At 40.2% G+C, this 23,528-nt stretch overlaps 1 protein-coding gene across 1 annotated transcript in view; it reads left to right on the forward strand.

The window, feature by feature from the left end:
- Window positions 1–23,528, forward strand: part of CENPC (centromere protein C) — a 375,071-nt gene that overhangs the window by 55,994 nt on the left and 295,549 nt on the right. Inside the window, exons 4-6 of the mRNA XM_053703270.1 lie at window positions 3,103–3,197; window positions 16,783–16,882; window positions 17,652–17,916. Of these exons, the coding sequence (XP_053559245.1) occupies window positions 3,103–3,197; window positions 16,783–16,882; window positions 17,652–17,916 (460 nt within the window). The remainder of the gene's footprint in view (window positions 1–3,102; window positions 3,198–16,782; window positions 16,883–17,651; window positions 17,917–23,528) is intronic.

The raw sequence follows: 23,528 nt of genomic DNA on the forward strand, positions 1-23,528 counted from the left end.
TGGCCCGCAGAGCCTTATGGTTATCTCTGATATCACTGGAGGTAAGGGCCACCTTCTCCCTCAGGATAAGAGAAACAAGCAGAAAGGACGTCAGAGTAATTTTCGATCCTTTCGAAATTTCAAGGGAAATTCTTCCTCGACCGCTTTCAAGCAGGAACAGTTCAAACCTGCATGGAGACCCGATCAGTCTTGGAATAAGGGAAAACAATCCAAGAAGCCTGCCATTGAATCAAAGACAGCATGAAGGTCAGGCCCCCGATCCGGGACCAGATCTTGTAGGGGGCAGACTTTCCTTCTTCGCTCAGGCTTGGGTTCGAGATGTTCAGGATCCCTGGGCATTAGAAATTGTGTCCCAGGTATACAAATTGGAGTTCAAGAGTTTTCCTCCCAGAGGCAGGTTTCCACTTTCAAGATTATCTGCAGACCAGACAAAAAGAGAGGCATTCTTACACTGTGTAAGAGACCTTTCCAACCTGGGAGTGAGTGTTCCCGTTCCATTAAAGGAACAGGGTCAGGGTTTTTATTCCAATCTATTTGTGGTTCCAAAAAAAGAGGGAACCTTCAGACCAATTTTAGATCTCAAGAGTCTAAACAAATTTCTCAGAATACCGTCCTTCAAGATGGAAACTATTTGTTCCATTCTTCCTTTGATCCAAGAGGGTTAATTTATGTCAACAGTGGATTTAAAGGACCCGTACTTGCATGTTCCCATTCACAAGAATCATCACAAGTTCCTAAGGTTTGCCTTTTTGGACAAACACTTCCAGTTTGTAGCTCTTCCCTTTGGTCTTGCCACTGCTCCCAGAATTTTCACAAAGTTTCTAGGATCTCTGTTGGCGGTGCTTCGGTTATGGGGCATTGCAGTGGCGCCCTATCTGGACGACATCCTAGTCCAGGCGCCATCCTTCCATCAAGCAGGATCCCACATGGACATGGTACTATCCTTCCTGCGATCTCACGGGTGGAAGGTAAATTTGAAGAAGGGTTTTTTAGTCCCAAATACAAGGGTAACTTTCTTGGAAACTGTAATAGATTCCCTATCAATGTAGATTTTTCTGATAGAAGTCAGGAAATCAAAGATTATCAATACTTGCCGAGTCCTTCAGTCCACTCCTCGACCATCAGTCGCTCAGTGCATGGAGGTAGTCGGGCTGATGGTGGCGGCAATGACCATCATCCCGTTTGCTCGATTCCTCCTCCGTCCTCTGCAGTTAAGCATGCTGAGGCAATGGAACGGAGATAATGTGGATTTGTCTCCTCGAATACTACTGGAGCAGGAGACAAGGGATTCTCTCCAATGGTGGTTGTCTCTGGATCATCTCTCCCAGGGAACCTGCTTTCACAGACCATCTTGGGTGATTGTGACAACAGACGCCAGTCTTCTAGGGTGGGGAGCAGTCTGGGGCTCCCTAAAGGCTCAGGGAGTTTGGACTCAGTCAGAGTCTGTTCTTCCTATAAACATTCTGGAGCTGAGAGCTATCTTCAATGCTCTTCTGGCCTGGCCCCAGTTAACCTTGGTCCAATTTATCAGGTTCCAGTCGGACAACATAACGTCAGTGGCTTACATCAATCATCAGGGAGGAACGAGAAGTTCCTTAGCGATGACAGCGGTAACCAAAATAATTCATTGGGCGGAGGCTCATTCTTGCTGCCTGTCGGCGATCCACATCCCAGGGGTGGACAAAACATACCTATTTACTCCGTTTGCGCTTCTTCCTCGGGTCATTGCTCGAATCAAGCAGGAGAGGGCGTCAGTGATCCTCATAGCTCCTGCTTGGCCTCGCAGGATTTGTTATGCAGATCTGGTGGACATGTCATCTCTGCCACCTGAACGCTTAATTTTATCCAAGCAGGGTTTTTTCTGCCTCAGTCATAGAGACCATGATTCAGGCTCGTAAGCCTGTAACTAGAAGGATTTGGCGTAAATATCTCTATTGGTGTGAATCCTAGGGCTACTCATGGAGTAGAGTTAGGATCCCTAGAATTTTGTCTTTTCTCCAAGAAGGGTTGGAGAAAGGTTTATCGACAAGTTCCCTAAAGGGTCAAATCTCTTATCTATTTTGGTACACAAGCGGATGTCCCAGATATACAATCATTTTGTCAGGCCTTGGTCAGGATCAGGCCTGTGTTCAAACCAGTTACTCCTCCATGGAGTATTAATTTAGTTCTCATAGTTCTTCAAGGGGCTCCCTTTGAGCCTATGCATTCCTTAGATATTAAGTTGTTATCTTTGAAAGCTTTATTTCTTGTTGTTATTTCTTCTGCTCAGAGAGTGTCAGAGCTCTCGGCATTGCAGTATGAGTCTCCTTACCTTATTTTCCATTCAGATAAGGTAGTTTTACGTACTAAATTAGTTTTTTTTTCGTAAGGTTGTTTCTGATCGGAACATTAACCAGGAGATTGTTGTTCCTTATTGTGTCCTTATCCTTCTTCTTAGAAAGAATGACTTCTGCACAATTTGGACGTGGTCCGTGCTTTAAAGTTTTACCTGCAGGTGACTAAGGACTTTCGACAGTCTTCTTCTTTGTTTGTGATTTTCTCAGGAAAACGTAAGGGACAAACAGCTACTTCTCTTTCTTTTTGGCTGAAGAGTATCTTACGTTTTGCATATGAGACTACTGGACAGCAGCTTCCTGAAAGAGTTACTGCTTATTCCATGAGGACTGTTGCTTCCTCATGGACATTCAAAAATCTAGCTTATGTGGAACAGATTTGCAAGGCTGCAACTTGGTCCTCTCTTCACACTTTTTCAAAGTTCTACAAATTTGACACTTTTGCCTCGGCTGAGGCCGCTTTTGAGAGAAAGGTTCTTCAAGCAGTGGTGCCTTCCCTTTAGGTTCCCTGACTTGTCCCTCCCGTATCATCTGTGTACTCTAGCTTGGGTATTGAATCCCATTAGTGATTAAGATGATCTGTGGACTCGTCGTGTCAAAAAAGATATAAATTCATCAGGTAAACATAAATTATTATTTTTTTTTTAGTGGTGGGAATTTAGTATATCAAATCATAGGTGTTTGATAGCTGATCTACTTTATGATTATAAAAACATTAACATTGTATGTTATTTTATCCATAATGATATATATATATATTCCCCCACAGGTGGTGGTATAGAGGAAAATACTTCTAATCAAGTTAGCTGGTCAACTCCTGTAAGTGAGACTTCAAGTAAACTTTCTGCACCACAGAGCAATCAGGCAAGTTCCCACAGACAAAAATCTCAATTTGCTTTATACTAACACTTTTTGATAGAATTAACAGCAAGTAATAATGTATGGTTTACAACAAAATAAGAAAAATACCAAACTTTAATAATCTTAAAAAATAGTCAGTATAAATAACTGAAAAATTTAACTCATTCATTGTGAGCCTAATAATAGAAACTAAAATAGAAAAGTTAATGTATTACAGTTATGGAAATCTAGAGGATATAAGATTAACCCCTTAACGACCAAGGACGTACACCACACGTCCTCAAAAAAAATACAGTTAATGACCGAGGACGTGTGGCGTACGTCCTTGGTCTGGAAAGCAGCTGGAAGCGATCCTGCTCGCTTCCAGCTGCTTTCCGGTTATTGCAGTGATGCCTCAACATCGAGGCATCCTGCAATAACCCCCCTTGGCCATCCGATGCAGAGAGAGCCACTCTGTGGCCCTCTCTGTACCGGACATTGATGGCCGGTTTCGTTGGTGGGTGGGAGCCAGTCTGGGAGGCGGGTGGGCGGCCATCGATGGGCCGTATGATGTGGAGGGGGGCGGGATCGTGGGCGGGAACGCCGGGTGCGCGCGCGTGCACGAGGGTGCGCGGGGGTAGGAAGCGGGTGGGAACCGCTACACTACAGAAAAATGATGGGAGAAAAGTGGCAGTGATTGCCAAATATATTTACATATATGTCGATCTAAGAGATCTGGGCGGGGTGGTGGGTTGGTCTTTTGGGGGGGGCAAGCTACACTACAGAAAATTATTTAAAAAAAATAATAAAAACATGTTTTACTATAAACTGGGTACTGGCAGACAGCTGCCAGTACCAAAGATGGCTACTAATAAGTTAGAGGGGGATGGGTAAAGATCTGTTTGGGGGGTATCAGGGAGGTTGGGGGCTAAGGGGGGATCCTCCAGAGCAGCATATGTAAATATGCCTTTTTTTTAATTTATTTTTTATCAAGGATAGCTTTTTTTTTTAGTACTGGCAGACTTTCTGCCAGTACTTAACATGGGGGGGGCAATTGTGGGTTGGGGGAGGGAAGAGAGCTGTTTGGGAGGGATCAGGGGGTGTAATGTGTCAGGTGGGAGGCTGATCTCTACACTAAAGCTAAAATTAACCCTGCAAGCTCCCTACATGCTACCTAATTAACCCCTTCACTGCTAGCCATAATACACGTGTGATGCGCAGCGGCATTTAGCGGCCTTCTAATTACCAAAAAGCAACGCCAAAGCCATGTATGGCCTCGCTTCCATTGAGTCGTTAAAAATGGAGCCGTAAGCTACCGAAGCGGCCGACAGCTAAAAGTAATTTACGGCTCCATTTTAGTACCAGGTTTCCATTGAAATATTTTGCGGATAGCGTGCAGTCGCTCTTTTCGTGTAGTTGTAAGTTAACGTTGTGTTAACGCTTCCATCTGATGTCGGATTTCATGAAAATCAATTAGTTGCTAAGGTAACCCGACCTTACACTATAGAATTTACGTTTAATGTCCGTGCTCCTTACCGGTGATCACCTCTCAAGAAAAATAAAAAAACACTTATCCATATTTTTAATAATCAAATACTGTTTTCTAATATAATTATATTTAACACTTCATAAATATAAGTAATATTTATTGCTGCCATAGGCATAGGTCTAGTTTGCATTCTGTAGATATGTTCTTGCATATATTATTATATTTAAATATATACTGATATTTCTATTAGAATATAAGTTCAACTATTTCTATACATGAGACAACAATAAATATTACTTATAACAATTTATTTCTACATTAAAACACTTGCATTATTTGCAAGTTTTATAATTTCAATAGAAAATAGGTCTCAAAAAGCACAATTTTCCTCTTTTACACCTAGTTGAGCTGGGGGTAATATTTCTCAATGTATCAACAGCCTCCGACAATGTATTAACGGTTAGCGCTTTCATTGGAAACCTGGTATAATTTATCGATTAACGGCTTCTATTACTTTCTATGGGACGCGAAGATCTTTTCGGCAGCCGAAGTCCGGCTGCCGATATTGAGGTATAACGCGCCATTGGAAACAGTCGATAAACGATATTGCTTCCGACAGCATATTTATCGGTTTGCGAGTGCACGCAAACTGAATTACGACTCAATGGAAGCGAGGCCTTTGTCTGCTATTTCTCAACAAAGGGGATCCCAGAGAAGCATTTACAACCATTCGTGCCATAATTGCACAAGCTGTTTGTAAATGATTTCAGTGAGAAACCTAAAATTGTGAAAAATTTAACTTTTTTTTTATTTAATCGCATTTGGCGTTGAAATGGTGGCATGAAATATACCAAAATGGGCCTAGATCAATACTTAGGGTTGTCTACTACACTACAATAAAGCTAAAATTAACCCTACAAGCTCCCTACATGCTCCCTAATTAACCCCTTCATTGCTGGGCATAATACACGTGTGGTGCGCAGTGGCATTTAGCGGCCTTCTAATTACCAAAAAGCAACACCAAATCCATATATGTCTGCTATTTATGAAAAAAGGGGATTCCAGAGAAGCATTTACAACCATTTGTGCCATAATTGCACAAGCTGTTTGTAAATAAATTCAGTGAGAAACCTAAAGTTTGTAACAAAATGTGTGAAAAAGTGAACAATTTTTTTTATTTGATCGCATTTGGCGGTGAAATGGTGGCATGAAATATACCAAAATGGGCCTAGATCAATACTTTGGGATGTCTTCTAAAAAAAAATATATACATGTCAAGGGATATTCAGGGATTCCTGGAAGATATCAGTGTTCCAATGTAACTAGCGCTAAGTTTGAAAAAAAGTGGTTTGGAAATAGCAAAGTGCTTCTTGTATTTATTGCCCTATAACTTGCAAAAAAAAGCAAAGAACATGTAAACATTGGGTATTTCTAAACTCAGGACAAAATTTGTAAACTATTTAGCATGAGTGTCTTTTGGTGGTTGCAGATGTGTAACAGATTTTGGGGGTCAAAGTTAGAAAAAGTGTGTTTTTTTCCATTTTTTCCTCATATTTTATATTTTTTTTATAGTAAATTATCAGATATGATGAAAATAATGGTATCTTTAGAAAGTCCATTTAATGGCGAGAAAAACGGTATATAATATGTGTGGGTACAGTAAATGAGTAAGAGTAAAATTACAGCTAAACACAAACACCACAGAAATGTAAAAATAGCCTTGGTCCCAAACGGTCAGAAAATGGAAAAGTGCTGTGGTCATTAAGGGGTTAAAGGGACAGTAAACCTTAAAATTAATGTTATATAATTCTGCACATAGTGCAGAATTATATAACATTATATTAGCCAACCATTATTTAACATAATATTGCCTTTTTATTTTTAGCAAACAACACTGTTTTACAGACCCGCTCTCTGGGCTCTGCTGAGCAGGTCTGTTTTTTTTCCTCAGCGCATCGGGCCAGCTGTATAGTCACAGCCCGGCCCGACCGCGCCATAAGACTAAGTGCAGCTCGCTCCTGCTGTCAGACAGAGCGGGAGCGAGCTGCACTTAGTCTTATGGCGCGGTCGGGCTGGGCTGTGACTATACAGCTGGCCCGATGCGCTGAGGAAAAAAAACAGACCTGCTCAGCAGAGCCCAGAGAGCGGGTCTGTAAAACAGCGTTGTTTGCTAAAAATAAAAAGGCATTATTATGTTAAATAATGGTTGGCTAATATAATGTTATATAATTCTGCACTATGTGCAGAATTATATAACATTAATTTTAAGGTTTACTGACCCTTTAATATTAACCAGCGCAAACACACAGACCTTTTTAGTAAATTGGCCCACCTAATTTTGTAATTTCCTTTTATATTAAACACATCACAGCTTTCATACAACTCAAGCATATATCCACTCTGTCAAAAATATTAAGCATGTGTGTCAAAGTATGTTTAGTCTCTTCCTTTTTTCCTTATCTTAAAGGGACACTAAACCCAAAATGTTTCTTTCATGATTCAAGTAGAGAATGCAATTTTAAACAACATTCCAATTTACTTCTATTATCTAATTTGCTTCATTCTTTAGATATCCTTTATTGAAGAAATAGCAATGCACATGGGGGAGCCAATCACATGAAGCATCTATGTGCAGCAACCAATCAGCAGCTACTGAGCCTATCTAGATATGCTTTTCAGCAAAGTATGTCAAGAGAATTAAAAAAATTAGATAATAGAAGTAAATTAGAAAGTTGTTTAAAATTGCATACTCTTTCTAAATCCCAAAAGAAAAAATGTGGGTTTCATGTCCCTTTAAGTTGCTGCGTTTTGGATAATACCTTCCAGGATCACTTTTCACTGTTACATTTTACTTTGTCCATTGATTGAAAAAGTCTGATAACGACTGGCAGTGATTAAATATGAAAAAGAAGATCTGGTCTATTTTTCTAATTTGAGCAACTAACATTCGGCTAGATTACGAGTTTTGCGTTATGAGTGAAAAAGCCTCATAACACTGCTTTTTCACTACCGCTGCTATTACGAGTCTTGTAGGTACAGCTGTACCGCACACCATTTCTCCAACATAGGTGTGTCCGGTCCACGGCGTCATCCTTACTTGTGGGATATTCTCTTCCCCAACAGGAAATGGCAAAGAGCCCAGCAAAGCTGGTCACATGATCCCTCCTAGGCTCCGCCTACCCCAGTCATTCTCTTTGCCGTTGCACAGGCAACATCTCCACGGAGATGGCTAAGAGTTTTTTGGTGTTTAAATGTAGTTTTTATCCTTCAATCAAGTGTTTGTTATTTTAAAATAGTGCTGGTATGTACTATTTACTCTGAAACAGAAAAGAGATGAAGATTTCTGTTTGTAAGAGGAAGATGATTTTAGCAGACGTTACTAAAATCGATTGCTGTTTCCACACAGGACTGTTGAGATGAAGTAACTTCAGTTGGGGGAAGCAGTTGGCAGACTTTTCTGCCTGAGGTATGACTGGCCACATTTCTAACAAGACTTTGTAATGCTGGAAGGCTGTCATTTCCCCTATGGGGACCGGTAAGCCATTTTCTTAGATTAAGTAAAAGAATATAGGGCTTTATAAGGGCTTAAAAAACTGGTAGACATTTTTCTGGGCTAAAACGATTACTTTGCTAAGCATATTTGGCAGATTATAACTCTTAATAGTTATTATAATCTTGGGGATTGTTGTTAAAAAACGGCAGGCACTGTATGGACACCTTTTTCAGATGGGGGCCTTTTCTAGTCATAGGCAGAGCCTCATTTTCGCGCCACTAATGCGCAGTTGTTTTTGGAAAGCAAGGCATGCAGATGCATGTGTGAGGAGCTAAGCACCACTGAAAAAGCTTATAGAAGGCGTCATTTGGTATCGTATTCCCCTCTGGGCTTGGTTGGGTCTCAGCAAAGCAGATACCTGGGACTGTATAGGGGTTAAATGTAAAAACGGCTCTGGTTCCGTTATTTTAAGGGTTAAAGCTTTCAAATTTGGTGTGCAATACTTTTAAGGCTTTAAGACACTGTGGTGAAATTTTGGTGAATTTTGAACAATTCCTTCATGCTTTTTCGCATATTCAGTAATAAAGTGTGTTCTGTTTAAAATTTAAAGTGACAGTAACGGTTTTATTTTAAAACGTTTTTTGTGCTTTGTTGACAAGTTTAAGCCTGTTTAACATGTCTGAACCATCAGATAAGCGATGTTCTATATGTATGAAAGCCAAGGTTTCTCCCCATTTAAATATATGTGATAATTGTGACATAGTGTCCAAACAAAGTAGGGACAGTGATGCCACAGATAATAATATTGCCCAAGATGATTCCTCTAATGAGGGGAGTAAGCATGGTACTGCATCATCCCCTTCTGTGTCTACACCAGTTTTGCCCACACAAGAGGCCCCTAGTACATCTAGTGCGCCAATACTTATTACCATGCAACAATTAACGGCTGTTATGGATAATTCTATTGCAAACATTTTATCTAAAATGCCTACTTATCAGAGAAAGCGCGATTGCTCTGTTTTAAACACTGAAGAGCAAGAGGACGCTGATGATAACGGTTCTGACATACCCTCACACCAATCTGAAGGGGCCAGGAGGGAGGTTTTGTCTGAGGGAGAAATTTCAGATTCAGGAAAAATTTCTCAACAAGCTGAACCTGATGTTGTAACATTTAAATTTAAATTAGAACATCTCCGCGCACTGCTTAAGGAGGTATTATCTACTCTGGATGATTGTGACAATTTGGTCATTCCAGAGAAATTATGTAAGATGGACAAGTTCCTAGAGGTTCCGGTGCCCCCCGAGGCTTTTCCTATACCCAAGCGGGTGGCGGACATAGTAAATAAGGAGTGGGAAAGGCCCGGCATACCTTTTGTTCCTCCCCCTATATTTAAGAAATTATTTCCTATAGTCGACCCCAGAAAGGACTTATGGCAGACAGTCCCCAAGGTCGAGGGGGCGGTCTCTACTCTAAACAAACGCACTACTATTCCCATAGAAGATAGTTGTGCTTTCAAAGATCCTATGGATAAAAAATTAGAGGGTTTGCTTAAAAAGATGTTTGTTCAGCAAGGTTACCTTCTACAACCAATTTCATGCATTGTTCCTGTCACTACGGCAGCGTGTTTCTGGTTCGAAGAACTAGAAAAGTCGCTCAATAAAGAATCTTCGTATGAGGAGGTTATGGACAGAGTTCAAGCATTTAAATTGGCTAACTCTTTTATTTTAGATGCCGCTTTGCAATTAGCTAGATTAGCGGCGAAAAATTCAGGGTTTGCTATCGTGGCGCGCAGAGCGCTTTGGCTAAAGTCTTGGTCAGCGGATGTGTCTTCCAAGACAAAATTGCTTAACATCCCTTTCAAGGGTAAAACACTGTTTGGTCCTGATTTGAAAGAGATTATTTCAGACATCACCGGGGGAAAGGGCCACGCCCTTCCTCAGGATAGGTCTTTTAAGGCTAAAAATAAGCCTAATTTTCGTCCCTTTCGCAGAAACGGACCAGCCTCTAATTCTACATCCTCTAAGCAAGAGGGTAATACTTCTCAACCCAAACCAGCCTGGAGACCGATGCAAGGCTGGAACAAGGGTAAGCAGGCCAAGAAGCCTGCCGCTGCTACCAAAACAGCATGAAGGGATGGCCCCCGATCCGGGACCGGATCTGGTGGGGGGCAGACTTTCTCTCTTTGCTCAGGCCTGGGCAAGAGATGTTCAGGATCCTTGGGCACTAGAAATAGTTTCTCAGGGTTATCTCCTGGAATTCAAGGAACTACCCCCAAGGGGAAGGTTCCACAGGTCTCAATTATCTTCAAACCAAATAAAAAGACAGGCATTCTTACATTGTGTAGAAGACCTGTTAAAGATGGGAGTAATTCATCCAGTTCCAATAGGAGAACAAGGGATGGGGTTTTACTCCAACCTGTTCATAGTTCCCAAAAAAGAGGGAACATTCAGACCAATTTTAGATCTCAAGATCTTAAACAAATTTCTCAGGGTTCCATCGTTCAAAATGGAAACCATTCGAACGATCCTTCCTACCATCCAGGAAGGTCAATTTATGACCACGGTGGATTTAAAGGATGCGTACCTACATATTCCTATCCACAAGGAACATCATCAGTTCCTAAGGTTCGCTTTTCTGGACAAGCATTACCAGTTTGTGGCACTTCCATTCGGATTAGCCACTGCTCCGAGAATTTTCACAAAGGTACTAGGGTCCCTTCTAGCGGTTCTAAGACCAAGGGGCATTGCAGTAGTACCGTACTTGGACGACATCCTGATTCAAGCGTCGTCTCTGTCAAAAGCAAAGGCTCATACGGACATCGTCCTAGCCTTTCTCAGATCTCACGGATGGAAAGTGAACATAGAAAAAAAGTTCTCTGTCCCCGTCAACAAGAGTTCCCTTCTTGGGAACAATAATAGACTCCTTAGAAATGAGGATTTTTCTGACAGAGGTCAGAAAATCAAAACTTCTAAGCTCTTGTCAAGTACTTCATTCTGTTCTTCATCCTTCCATAGCGCAGTGCATGGAAGTAATAGGATTGATGGTTGCAGCAATGGACATAGTTCCTTTTGCACGAATTCATCTAAGACCATTACAACTGTGCATGCTCAGACAGTGGAATGGGGATTATACAGACTTGTCTCCGACGATTCAAGTAGATCAAAGGACCAGAGATTCACTCCGTTGGTGGCTGATCCTGGACAATCTGTCACAGGGAATGAGCTTCCGCAGACCAGAGTGGGTCATTGTCACGACCGACGCCAGTCTGGTGGGCTGGGGCGCGGTCTGGGAACCCCTGAAAGCTCAGGGTCTATGGTCTCGGGAAGAATCTCTTCTCCCGATAAACATTCTGGAACTGAGAGCGATATTCAATGCTCTCAAAGCTTGGCCTCATCTAGCAAAGGCCAAATTCATAAGGTTTCAATCAGACAACATGACGACTGTTGCATATATCAACCATCAGGGGGGAACAAGGAGTTCCCTGGCGATGGAGGAAGTGACCAAGATAATTCAATGGGCGGAGGATCACTCCTGCCACTTGTCTGCAATCCACATCCCAGGAGTGGAAAATTGGGAAGCGGATTTTCTGAGTCGTCAGACCTTCCATCCGGGGGAGTGGGAACTCCATCCGGAAATCTTTGCCCAAATAACTCAATTATGGGGCATTCCAGACATGGATCTGATGGCCTCTCGTCAGAACTTCAAGGTTCCTTGTTACGGGTCCAGATCCAGGGATCCCAAGGCGACTCTAGTAGATGCACTAGTAGCACCTTGGACCTTCAACCTAGCTTATGTATTCCCACCGTTTCCTCTCATTCCCAGGCTGGTAGCCAGGATCAATCAGGAGAGGGCTTCGGTGATCTTGATAGCTCCTGCGTGGCCACGCAGGACTTGGTATGCAGACCTGGTGAATATGTCATCGGCTCCACCATGGAAGCTACCTTTGAGACAGGACCTTCTTGTTCAAGGTCCATTCGTACATCCGAATCTGGTTTCCCTCCAACTGACGGCTTGGAGATTGAACGCTTGATTTTATCAAAGCGTGGGTTTTCAGATTCTGTAATAGATACTCTGATTCAGGCTAGAAAGCCTGTAACTAGAAAAATTTACCATAAGATATGGAAAAAATATATCTGTTGGTGTGAATCTAAAGGATTCCCATGGAACAAGATAAAAATTCCTAAGATTCTATCCTTTCTACAAGAAGGTTTGGAGAAAGGATTATCTGCAAGTTCTCTGAAGGGACAGATCTCTGCTTTATCTGTTTTACTTCACAAAAGGCTGGCAGCTGTGCCAGACGTTCAAGCGTTTGTTCAGGCTCTGGTTAGAATCAAGCCTGTTTACAGACCTTTGACTCCTCCCTGGAGTCTTAATCTAGTTCTTTCAGTTCTTCAAGGGGTTCCGTTTGAACCCTTACATTCCGTAGATATTAAGTTATTATCTTGGAAAGTTTTGTTTTTGGTTGCAATTTCTTCTGCTAGAAGAGTTTCTGAGTTATCTGCTCTGCAGTGTTCTCCGCCCTATCTGGTGTTCCATGCAGATAAGGTGGTTTTGCGTACTAAGCCTGGTTTTCTTCCGAAAGTTGTTTCCAACAAAAATATTAACCAGGAGATAGTTGTACCTTCTTTGTGTCCGAATCCAGTTTCAAAGAAGGAACGTTTGTTACACAATTTGGACGTAGTCCGTGCTCTAAAATTCTATTTAGAGGCCACTAAAGATTTCAGACAAACATCTTCTTTGTTTGTTGTTTATTCTGGTAAAAGGAGAGGTCAAAAAGCAACTTCTACCTCTCTTTCTTTTTGGCTTAAAAGCATTATCCGATTGGCTTATGAGACTGCCGGACGGCAGCCTCCTGAAAGAATCACAGCTCATTCCACTAGGGCTGTGGCTTCCACATGGGCCTTCAAGAACGAGGCTTCTGTTGACCAGATATGTAAGGCAGCGACTTGGTCTTCACTGCACACTTTTGCCAAATTTTACAAATTTGATACTTTTGCTTCTTCAGAGGCTATTTTTGGGAGGAAGGTTTTGCAAGCCGTGGTGCCTTCCATTTAGGTGACCTGATTTGCTCCCTCCCTTCATCCGTGTCCTAAAGCTTTGGTATTGGTTCCCACAAGTAAGGATGACGCCGTGGACCGGACACACCTATGTTGGAGAAAACAGAATTTATGCTTACCTGATAAATTACTTTCTCCAACGGTGTGTCCGGTCCACGGCCCGCCCTGTTTTTTTAATCAGGTCTGATGAATTATTTTCTCTAACTACAGTCACCACGGTATCATATGGTTTCTCCTATGCATATTTCCTCCTGTACGTCGGTCGAATGACTGGGGTAGGCGGAGCCTAGGAGGGATCATGTGACCAGCTTTGCTGGGCTCTTTGCCATTTCCTGTTGGGGAAGAGAATATCCCACAAGTAAGGATGACGCCGTGGACCGGACACACCGTTGGAGAAAGTAATTTATCAGGTAAGCATAAATTCTGTTTTTGGCCGTAACGCCACGTAACTTCCGCACATTTCAAAAAGTACTTTTTCAATGGGACTTCCATAGCGCCGGTATTACGCAATTTTGCCTGGGAGGCCAAAAAGTGAGCGGTACACCCTATACCGTCAATATTCGTTCCGCCATCTAAAGTCAGTAGTTATGAGTTTACGTTACAAAGCTGTAGCATAAAACTCATAACTAAAGTGTTACAAAGTACACTAACACAGATAAACTACCTATTAACCCCTAAACCGAGGCCCTCCCGCAACACAAACACTATAATAAATTTATTAACCCCTAATTGGCCGCTCCGGACATCGCCGCCACTATAATTAACATATTAACCCCTAAACTGCCACACTCCCGCATTGCAAACACTAGTTAAATATTATTAACCCCAAATCTGCCACCCCCAACGTCACCGCCGCCACTATACTAAAGTTATTAACCCCTAAACCTAACCCTAAGTCTAACCCTAACACCCCTAACTTTAATATAATTAAAATAAATCTAAATAAAAATTACTATCATTAACTAATTCCTATTTAAAACTAAATACTTACCTATAATATAAACCCTAAGCTAGCTACAATATAACTAATAGTTACATTGTAGCTATCTTAGGTTTTATTTTTATTTTACAGGTAAGTTTGTATTTATTTTAACTAGGTAGATTAGTTAGTAAATAGTTATTAACTATTTACTAACTACCTAGTTAAAATAAATACAAATTTACCTGTAAAATAAAACCTAACCTGTCTTACACTAACACCTAACATTACACTACAATTAAATAAATTACATTAATTAAATACAATTAACTAAATTACAAAAAAATAAACACTAAATTACACAAAATAAAAAAGAAATTATCAAATATTTAAACTAATTACACCTAATCTAATAGACCTATCAAAATTAAAAGCCCCCCCAAAATAAAAAAAACCCTAGCCTAAACTGCTAATAGCCCTTAAAAGGGCCTTTTGCTGGGCATTGCCCCAAAGAAATTGGCTCTTTTACCTTTTAAGAAAAATACAAACAACCCCCGAACAGTAAATCCCACCACCCACACAACCAAACCCCCCCCAAAAAAACCTACCTAAAAAACCTAAGCTCCCCATTGCCCTGAAAAGGGCATTTGGATGGGCATTGCCCTTAAAAGAGCATTTAGCTCTTTTTCTTTGCCCAAACCCCTAATCTAAAAATAAAACCCACCCAATAAACTCTTAAAAAAACCTAACACTAACCCCCGAAGATCCACTTACAGTTTTTGAAGACCGGAAATCCATCCTCATCAAGCCGGGAGAAATCTTCATCCAAGCGGGCAGAAGTCCTCAACGAAGCCGGGAGAAGTCTTCATCCAAGCGGCAAGAAGTCGACCTCCAGGCGGGCAGGAGTCTTCATCCAGACGGCATCTTCTATCTTCATCTTTCAGACGTGGAGCGGCTCCATCTTCAAGACATCCGGCGCGGAGCATCCTCTTCTTTCGATGGCTCTTCAAGAATGAAGTTTCCTTTAAATGACGTCATCCAAGGTGGCGTTCCTCGAATTCCGATTGGCTGATAGAATTCTATTAGCCACTCAGAATTAAAGGTGAAAAGGTGAGCTTGCATTCTATTGATCTTGCATTCTATCGGAAGGATGAAGATAGAAGATGCTGTCTGGATGAAGACTTCTGGAAGTCGACTTCTTGCCGCTTGGATGAAGACTTCTCCCGGCTTGATGAGGATGGATGTCTGGTCTTCAAAAACTTTAAGTGGATCTTCGGGGATTAGTGTTAGTTTTTTTTTTTAAGGGTTGGGTGGGTTTTATTTTTAGATTAGGGGTTTGGGCAAAGAAAAAGAGCTAAATGCCCTTTTAAGGGGAATGCCCATCCAAATGCCCTTTTCAGGGCAATGGGGAGCTTAGTTTTTTTTAGGTAAGACAGGTTAGGTTTTATTTTACAGGTAAATTTGTATTTATTTTAACTAGATAGCTAGTAAATAGTTAATAACTACTTACTAACTAATCTACCTAGTTAAAATAAATACAAACTTACCTGTAAAATATAAATAAAACCTAAGCTAGCTACAATGTAACTATTAGTTATATTGTAGCTATCTTAGGGTTTATTTTATAGGTAAGTATTTAGTTTTAAATAGGAATTAGTTAATGATAGTAATTTGCATTTAGATTTATTTTAATTATATTAAAGTTAGGGGTGTTAGGGTTAGACTTAGGGTTAGGGGGTTAAAATATTTATTTAGTGTTAGTGATGTGGGAGGCTAGAGGTTTAGGGGTTAATAACTTTAGTATAGTTGCAGCGGCAAAGTTGGGGCAGCAGGTTAGGGGTTAATAAGTGTAGGTAGGTGTCGGTGACATTGGGGCGGCAGATTAGGGGTTAATAAGTGTAATGTAGGTGTCGGCGACATTGGGGGCGGCAGATTAGGGGTTAATAAGTGTAATGTAGGTGTCGGGGGCGGAAGATTAGGGGTGTTTAGATTCAGTGTTTATGTTAGGGTGTTAGGTGTAAACATAAATTTTCTTTCCCCATAGGAATCAATGGGGCTGCGTTACGGAGCTTTACGCTCCTTTATTACAGGTGTTAGGCTTTTTTTTAGCCAGCTCTCCCCTTTGATATCTATGGGGAAATCGTGCACGAGCACGTAAAAGCAGCTCAAAGCAGCGCTGGTATTTGTGTGCGGTATGGAGCTCAACGCTGCCGTATTGCCCATAATAGTAGCGCTATTAAAGGTGAGCTGTGGAAATAACTTGCAAATTATTACCGAGCCGCTCATAACGCGAAACTCGTAATCTGGCCGATAGCTAATAGTGACTGATTTAAATAATACTAGAAAGTTATTCTAGCTGATGTGGAAAAAGCCGTTATTTGCTCACACTTTATTGGGGAGGGCACAGGGATTTAGTGTTCCTCCACTAGCAAGTTATGTTTATTTTTCTGTGTCTATCCCCGTAATTACGAAATTAAAGATTTTGTTAGTCTGGTTTGAGTTGGCTGCACTGGGATAGTATAGTAGTACATCTCTAGATTGTTTGTTTGTTTTTTTAATATTTTTTCTAAACCTTTTTCTCCTGTATGTGTTTTGAGTTTACAAAGAAATGCTGAAAACAATTATCTCTTTGGTCCTTTTTTTATTTTAGAAACTTGCACCTAGCCCACATTTTAGAACAGTGCCACCTGGGTTTCAGATTACTTCTACACCTCACATTCCAAAATCTAAAGAAGTGCTTCACAGCACAGGTTGGTATATGTCTGTGTAGTTTTGGTAATAATATGGTTGCTTGCCAGTATAATTATGTTCTATAGTTTAATTTATTATTGTCCCGAGATGTGTATCTTATTGAGCTGGTTTGCTTTTGAACAGGATCAATTTAGAAACTTATTGCAGTTTGGGATAATTGTGTTTCCACAATATTTCAGTTTGTGCAGACCAGTCAGAAAATAGACCCTCTTAAGATGAGTGGTGAGAGTAAATATGACATTTTATATAGTTACCATTTCCTTATATGGTATTCTAAATGTAAGATCAGCTTCAAATAATTTAGTTTTTAGATGGACTTATTAATTTCCACAATAACACATCAATGTCATCACTCACCATTAAAAGTAATTTGATCAAAAGTTTGAGGGCCAGAAGATTGGTACTGGCTCCTAACGTTTTGGGTTATTCTCCATATATCTATATACAAATACTTATAAAAGTATGTCTGGCTCCTAAATATTTTTACTGGCTCCTAAATTTTAAACAGATTAGTCAACCCCTAATTATTATATTGTTTCTTTTGTCAGTATGTTAAACTTAAATTTAACAAATAACTTTAAACTTATCTATAGATATTGTATGCAGTTGACTTACATTTTATGTCTTAATATGTACATATCATTGCTGCATTTTTTGTATAAAGTGTTGTGCTTGTATATTACTTGGAAAATATAATTTGTATATAATCTACTTTATTAACACAAGGAACTTTAAACGTGTTAAATCACTTTGTCTATTTGTGTTTAGGACACCACCACAAAAGTAAAGCATTTCATGACGGGGTAAAAAGTACTTTAAATAAAACAAACAAAAATAGCTTGGAACCTGAATATGCCAAGGAAGGGGCTGATATTACAAGTGATTCTAAGCAAAATAATGGAGAGTTTATCAAGATCAATGCTATTTTTGCAGAAGTAGAAAAAGAAATCACAAGCACATCTTCTTTAGGCAGAAACATTGCTGAACCCATGTTTCAGAATTTCACAAATGAAAATCCAACTACTAAGAAAAGGTAATTATAATTTTATATACTGGCTTTATAAATCACAAATTGTCATTGCTAAATATGTTTCCTTAAATCAGTTGATTAAAATCAATATTGTTAAGCAATATATGGAGGAGCTGCCTTTTTGTTTTTATATTTCTTTCCTAAAATTATGGATGTGTACAAGTCCTTCATAACAAATGGGATATATTTCCCACCACTAGGAAGAGGTCAAGAACCCATATGTGAGCTTAAAATACCTCCCACCTTCCATCTCTCTTAGTTTTGTTCTTAGCCTCGTAGGTGTTGGTTGAGAATAGTGGTGTTTCCAGCTACTAGTTTATGGATTACAAATTGGGAGCTCAGACCTATGTGAGACCCCAGAGTCCTTGGGAGTATCGTTAACAAAGAAGACAGAAAAGACTCTTTGCAGCAGCTAAATGATACAGGGACACAGGACTTCAGCCATAACTACCCTCAGGTGTTGCACTGCTTCAGTTGCATTGACATTGACATGTCCATTGGGGAGTGCAGCGTAAGGTAAGTGACTTTACAAACCACATACAAAAACCCAGAAGCTTTTTTTAGGTACTCTGACACTGGTACAGCATAGCCAGGGGAGTTAACCTGCTCTCCTCATGACACAATCTTTTTCTGCTTATTAGGCCCCTAATGGTTCTATCATCATTTGGACAATTATCAGGGAAGCTTCTGACCCTTTGCAGCCCTCTGGCAACTCTGGGGGTGCTTTTGGGGGCACTTTTAATATTTAGGTGTATGTCCCTTTAAGAAGACCAGAAATTGCTTAGTGCAATATGCAGTTTTATAGAGGCCCCGGTTAGACTAAGAACCAGTGTTTTGACATTTTTCAGGGGTCATTATGCCAGGTGTACTATTATTTATTAAAAAAGAACCAAAAGAGTTTTTACTACACTATATGAACACCAACTTTTGCGATAGCTCCGCTTCCTCAGTGTTCCCGGGCTTTTTCTCTATCAATCTGGAGCCTTAGCAACTGGATTTTTACTTCAAAATTTTGTGCTGGATTCTAACCTTATTTCCAGTGCCTACCATTTTCAGAGGGAAACTACTGTTTTTACTCCTAAAGCTAAAAATAAGATATACAAAATAGTGACAGTTTGTTTAGCAGCTGTCCCCAAACCAAGTAAGCGTAAATCTGAGGATTTTACTCCTGAGGTAAATGTTTAACCCTTTGAGTGCTAATGACGGCTCTGAGCCATCACAGAGTTTCCCACTCTGGTGCTAATGACTGCTCAGAGCTGTCACTAGCACTCTCCCACCTTGAGAGAGATCTGGCTGCTCCCACCCGCTCCTACCCCGGCGATCGTGTCTGTAGGGTGACAAGCATCGCCGGGTCTTCCCGTTTTGCGTGGTGACGCCACGCACAATAACGTGATGACGTCACCGCGCAACTTTATACTTAACAATGTTAAGTATAGGAGCAGGGGGCATGCTGCTTTAACAGCCTGTATCTCAGGCATCTAAGCAGCTAAAGACCCCCAAGACCCACGATTGGAAAGGTAATCGCCTAACCAACCATCCAGCAGTGTAAGTCTTGGGGGTCTGAAAAAAAGAAAAAAAGTGTTAAAAAAAATTTGTTCCAAAAATAAAAAAACCCTTAAAAAAATCTTAACACACAGGTGGGAAAGTGCTTAGCACTCAAAGGGTTAAAATATTTATTGTGCTGATTTAACATCATCTAGGCAGGTGTTTCTTTGCAGTGACTTTAAAGCAGCTGTACACCACAGCACATTCTTATGTGATCTACAGTGTACTACATTGTCTAAATATGTGCAATTATATATTGAACATAATGACATATGGTGCCATTGCCATTTATTATAACTGTGCTATTAATACTTATTTATAAGTCCATTAAGCAGTGCACTCCCATCATTGCTAGGGAATGTAAACAATTGTTTTTTGTTTGTTTTGCCAGTCTGCATTTTATATACTGTTGTACATGTTATGCTCTTTGTAATATTATTTGCAGTAATGTGCATCATGCAGGTTCTGTACACTATTGCGATACACAAATCGCTAAAAGCTGTTTATGTGTATTGCATGTTCAGCAGCACAAATAATAATTTTTACATAGGCAGAACTCCTGTCTCTGTAGATATGCAAGACATTACGTGTCCTATGATATTATTGTGTACTCTGAATGTTTATTTCTTTCATGTAATTAGCAAGAGTCCATGAGCTAGTGACGTATGGGATATACATTCCTACCAGGAGAGGCAAAGTTTCCCAAACCTCAAAATGCCTATAAATACACCCCTCACCACACCCACAATTCAGTTTTACAAACTTTGCCTCCGATGGAGGTGGTGAAGTAAGTTTGTGCTAGATTCTACGTTGATATGCGCTCCGCAGCAAGTTGGAGCCCGGTTTTCCTCTCAGCGTGCAGTGAATGTCAGAGGGATGTGAAGAGAGTATTGCCTATTTGAATGCAGTGATCTCCTTCTACGGGGTCTATTTCATGGTTCTCTGTTATCGGTCGTAGAGATTCATCTCTTACCTCCCTTTTCAGATCGACGATATACTCTTATATATACCATTACCTCTGCTGATTATCGTTTCAGTACTGGTTTGGCTTTCTACAAACATGTAGATGAGTGTCCTGGGGTAAGTAAATCTTATTTTCTGTGACACTCTAAGCTATGGTTGGGCACTTTGTTTATAAAGTTCTAAATATATGTATTCAAACATTTATTTGCCTTGACTCAGAATGTTCAACTTTCCTTATTTTTCAGACAGTCAGTTTCATATTTGGGATAATGCATTTGATTTAATCATTTTTTCTTACCTTCAAAAATTTGACTATTTCCCTGTGGGCTGTTAGGCTCGCGGGGGCTGAAAATGCTTCATTTTATTGCGTCATTCTTGGCGCGGACTTTTTTGGCGCAAAAATTCTTTCTTTCATGTAATTAGCAAGAGTCCATGAGCTAGTGACGTATGGGATATACATTCCTACCAGGAGGGGCAAAGTTTCCCAAACCTCAAAATGCCTATAAATACACCCCTCACCACACCCACAATTCAGTTTTACAAACTTTGCCTCCGATGGAGGTGGTGAAGTAAGTTTGTGCTAGATTCTACGTTGATATGCGCTCCGCAGCAAGTTGGAGCCCGGTTTTCCTCTCAGCGTGCAGTGAATGTCAGAGGGATGTGAGGAGAGTATTGCCTATTTGAATGCAGTGATCTCCTTCTACGGGGTCTATTTCATAGGTTCTCTGTTATCGGTCGTAGAGATTCATCTCTTACCTCCCTTTTCAGATCGACGATATACTCTTATATATACCATTACCTCTACTGATTCTCGTTTCAGTACTGGTTTGGCTATCTACTATATGTAGATGAGTGTCCTGGGGTAAGTAAGTCTTATTTTCTGTGACACTCCTAGCTATGGTTGGGCACTTTGTTTATAAAGTTCTAAATATATGTATTCAAACATTTATTTGCCTTGACTCAGAATGTTCAACTTTCCTTATTTTCAGACAGTCAGTTTCATATTTGGGATAATGCATTTTAATTTAACATTTTTTCTTACCTTTCAATTTGACTTTTTCCCTGTGGGCTGTTAGGCTCGCGGGGGCTGAAAATGCTTCATTTTATTGCGTCATTTTTGGCGCGGACTTTTTTGGCGCAAAAATTCTATTTCCGTTTCCGGCGTCATACGTGTCGCCGGAAGTTGCGTCATTTTTTGACGTTATTTTGCGCCAAAAATGTCGGCGTTCCGGATGTGGCGTCATTTTTGGCGCCAAAAAAGCATTTAGGCGCCAAATAATGTGGGCGTCTTATTTGGCGCGAAAAAATATGGGCGTCACTTTTGTCTCCACATTATTTAAGTCTCATTTTTTATTGCTTCTGGTTGCTAGAAGCTTGTTCTTTGGCATTTTTTCCCATTCCTGAAACTGTCATTTAAGGAATTTGATCAATTTTGCTTTATATATATGTTGTTTTTTCTCTTACATATTGCAAGATGTCTCACGTTGCATCTGAGTCAGAAGATACTACAGGAAAATCGCTGTCAAGTGCTGAATCTACCAAAGCTAAGTGTATCTGCTGTAAACTTTTGGTAGCTATTCCTCCAGCTGTTGTTTGTATTGATTGTCATGACAAACTTGTTAAAGCAGATAATATTTCCTTTAATAAAGTACCATTGCCTGTTGCAGTTCCTTCAACATCTAAGGTGCAGAATGTTCCTGATAATATAAGAGATTTTGTTTCTGAATCCATAAAGAAGGCTATGTCTGTTATTTCTCCTTCTAGTAAACGTAAAAAATCTTTTAAAACTTCTCTCCCTACAGATGAATTTTTAACTGAACATCATCATTCTGATTCTGATGATTCCTCTGGTTCAGAGGATTCTGTCTCAGAGGTTGATGCTGATAAATCTTCATATTTATTTAAAATGGAATTTATTCGTTCTTTACTTAAAGAAGTCCTAATTGCTTTAGAAATAGAGGATTCTGGTCCTCTTGATACTAAATCTAAACGTTTAAATAAGGTTTTTAAAACTCCTGTAGTTATTCCAGAAGTTTTTCCTGTCCCTGATGCTATTTCTGCAGTAATTTCCAAAGAATGGGATAATTTGGGTAATTCATTTACTCCTTCTAAACGTTTTAAGCAATTATATCCTGTGCCGTCTGACAGATTAGAATTTTGGGACAAGATCCCTAAAGTTGATGGGGCTATTTCTACCCTTGCTAAACGTACTACTATTCCTACGTCAGATGGTACTTCGTTTAAGGATCCTCTAGATAGGAAAATTGAGTCCTTTCTAAGAAAAGCTTATCTGTGTTCAGGTAATCTTCTTAGACCTGCTATATCTTTGGCTGATGTTGCTGCAGCTTCAACTTTTTGGTTGGAAACTTTAGCGCAACAAGTAACACATCGTGATTCTCATGATATTATTATTCTTCTTCAACATGCTAATAATTTTATCTGTGATGCCATTTTTGATATTATCAGAGTTGATGTCAGGTTTATGTCTCTAGCTATTTTAGCTAGAAGAGCTTTATGGCTTAAAACTTGGAATGCTGATATGGCTTCTAAATCAACTTTACTTTCCATTTCTTTCCAGGGTAACAAATTATTTGGTTCTCAGTTGGATTCCATTATTTCAACTGTTACTGGTGGGAAAGGAACTTTTTTACCACAGGATAAAAAATCTAAAGGTAAAAACAGGGCTAATAATCGTTTTCGTTCCTTTCGTTTCAACAAAGAACAAAAGCCTGATCCTTCATCCTCAGGAGCAGTTTCAGTTTGGAGACCATCTCCAGTCTGGAATAAATCCAAGCCAGCTAGAAAGGCAAAGCCTGCTTCTAAGTCCACATGAAGGTGCGGCCCTCATTCCAGCTCAGCTGGTAGGGGGCAGGTTACGTTTTTTCAAGGAAATTTGGATCAATTCTGTTCACAATCTTTGGATTCAGAGCATTGTTTCAGAAGGGTACAGAATTGGTTTCAAGTTGAGACCTCCTGCAAAGAGATTTTTTCTTTCCCGTGTCCCAGTAAATCCAGTAAAAGCTCAAGCATTTCTGAAATGTGTTTCAGATCTAGAGTTGACTGGAGTAATTATGCCAGTTCCAGTTCCGGAACAGGGGATGGGGTTT

The sequence above is a fragment of the Bombina bombina genome, chromosome 2 (genome assembly GCF_027579735.1).
Source record: "Bombina bombina isolate aBomBom1 chromosome 2, aBomBom1.pri, whole genome shotgun sequence".
Taxonomy (NCBI): Eukaryota; Metazoa; Chordata; class Amphibia; order Anura; family Bombinatoridae; genus Bombina; species Bombina bombina.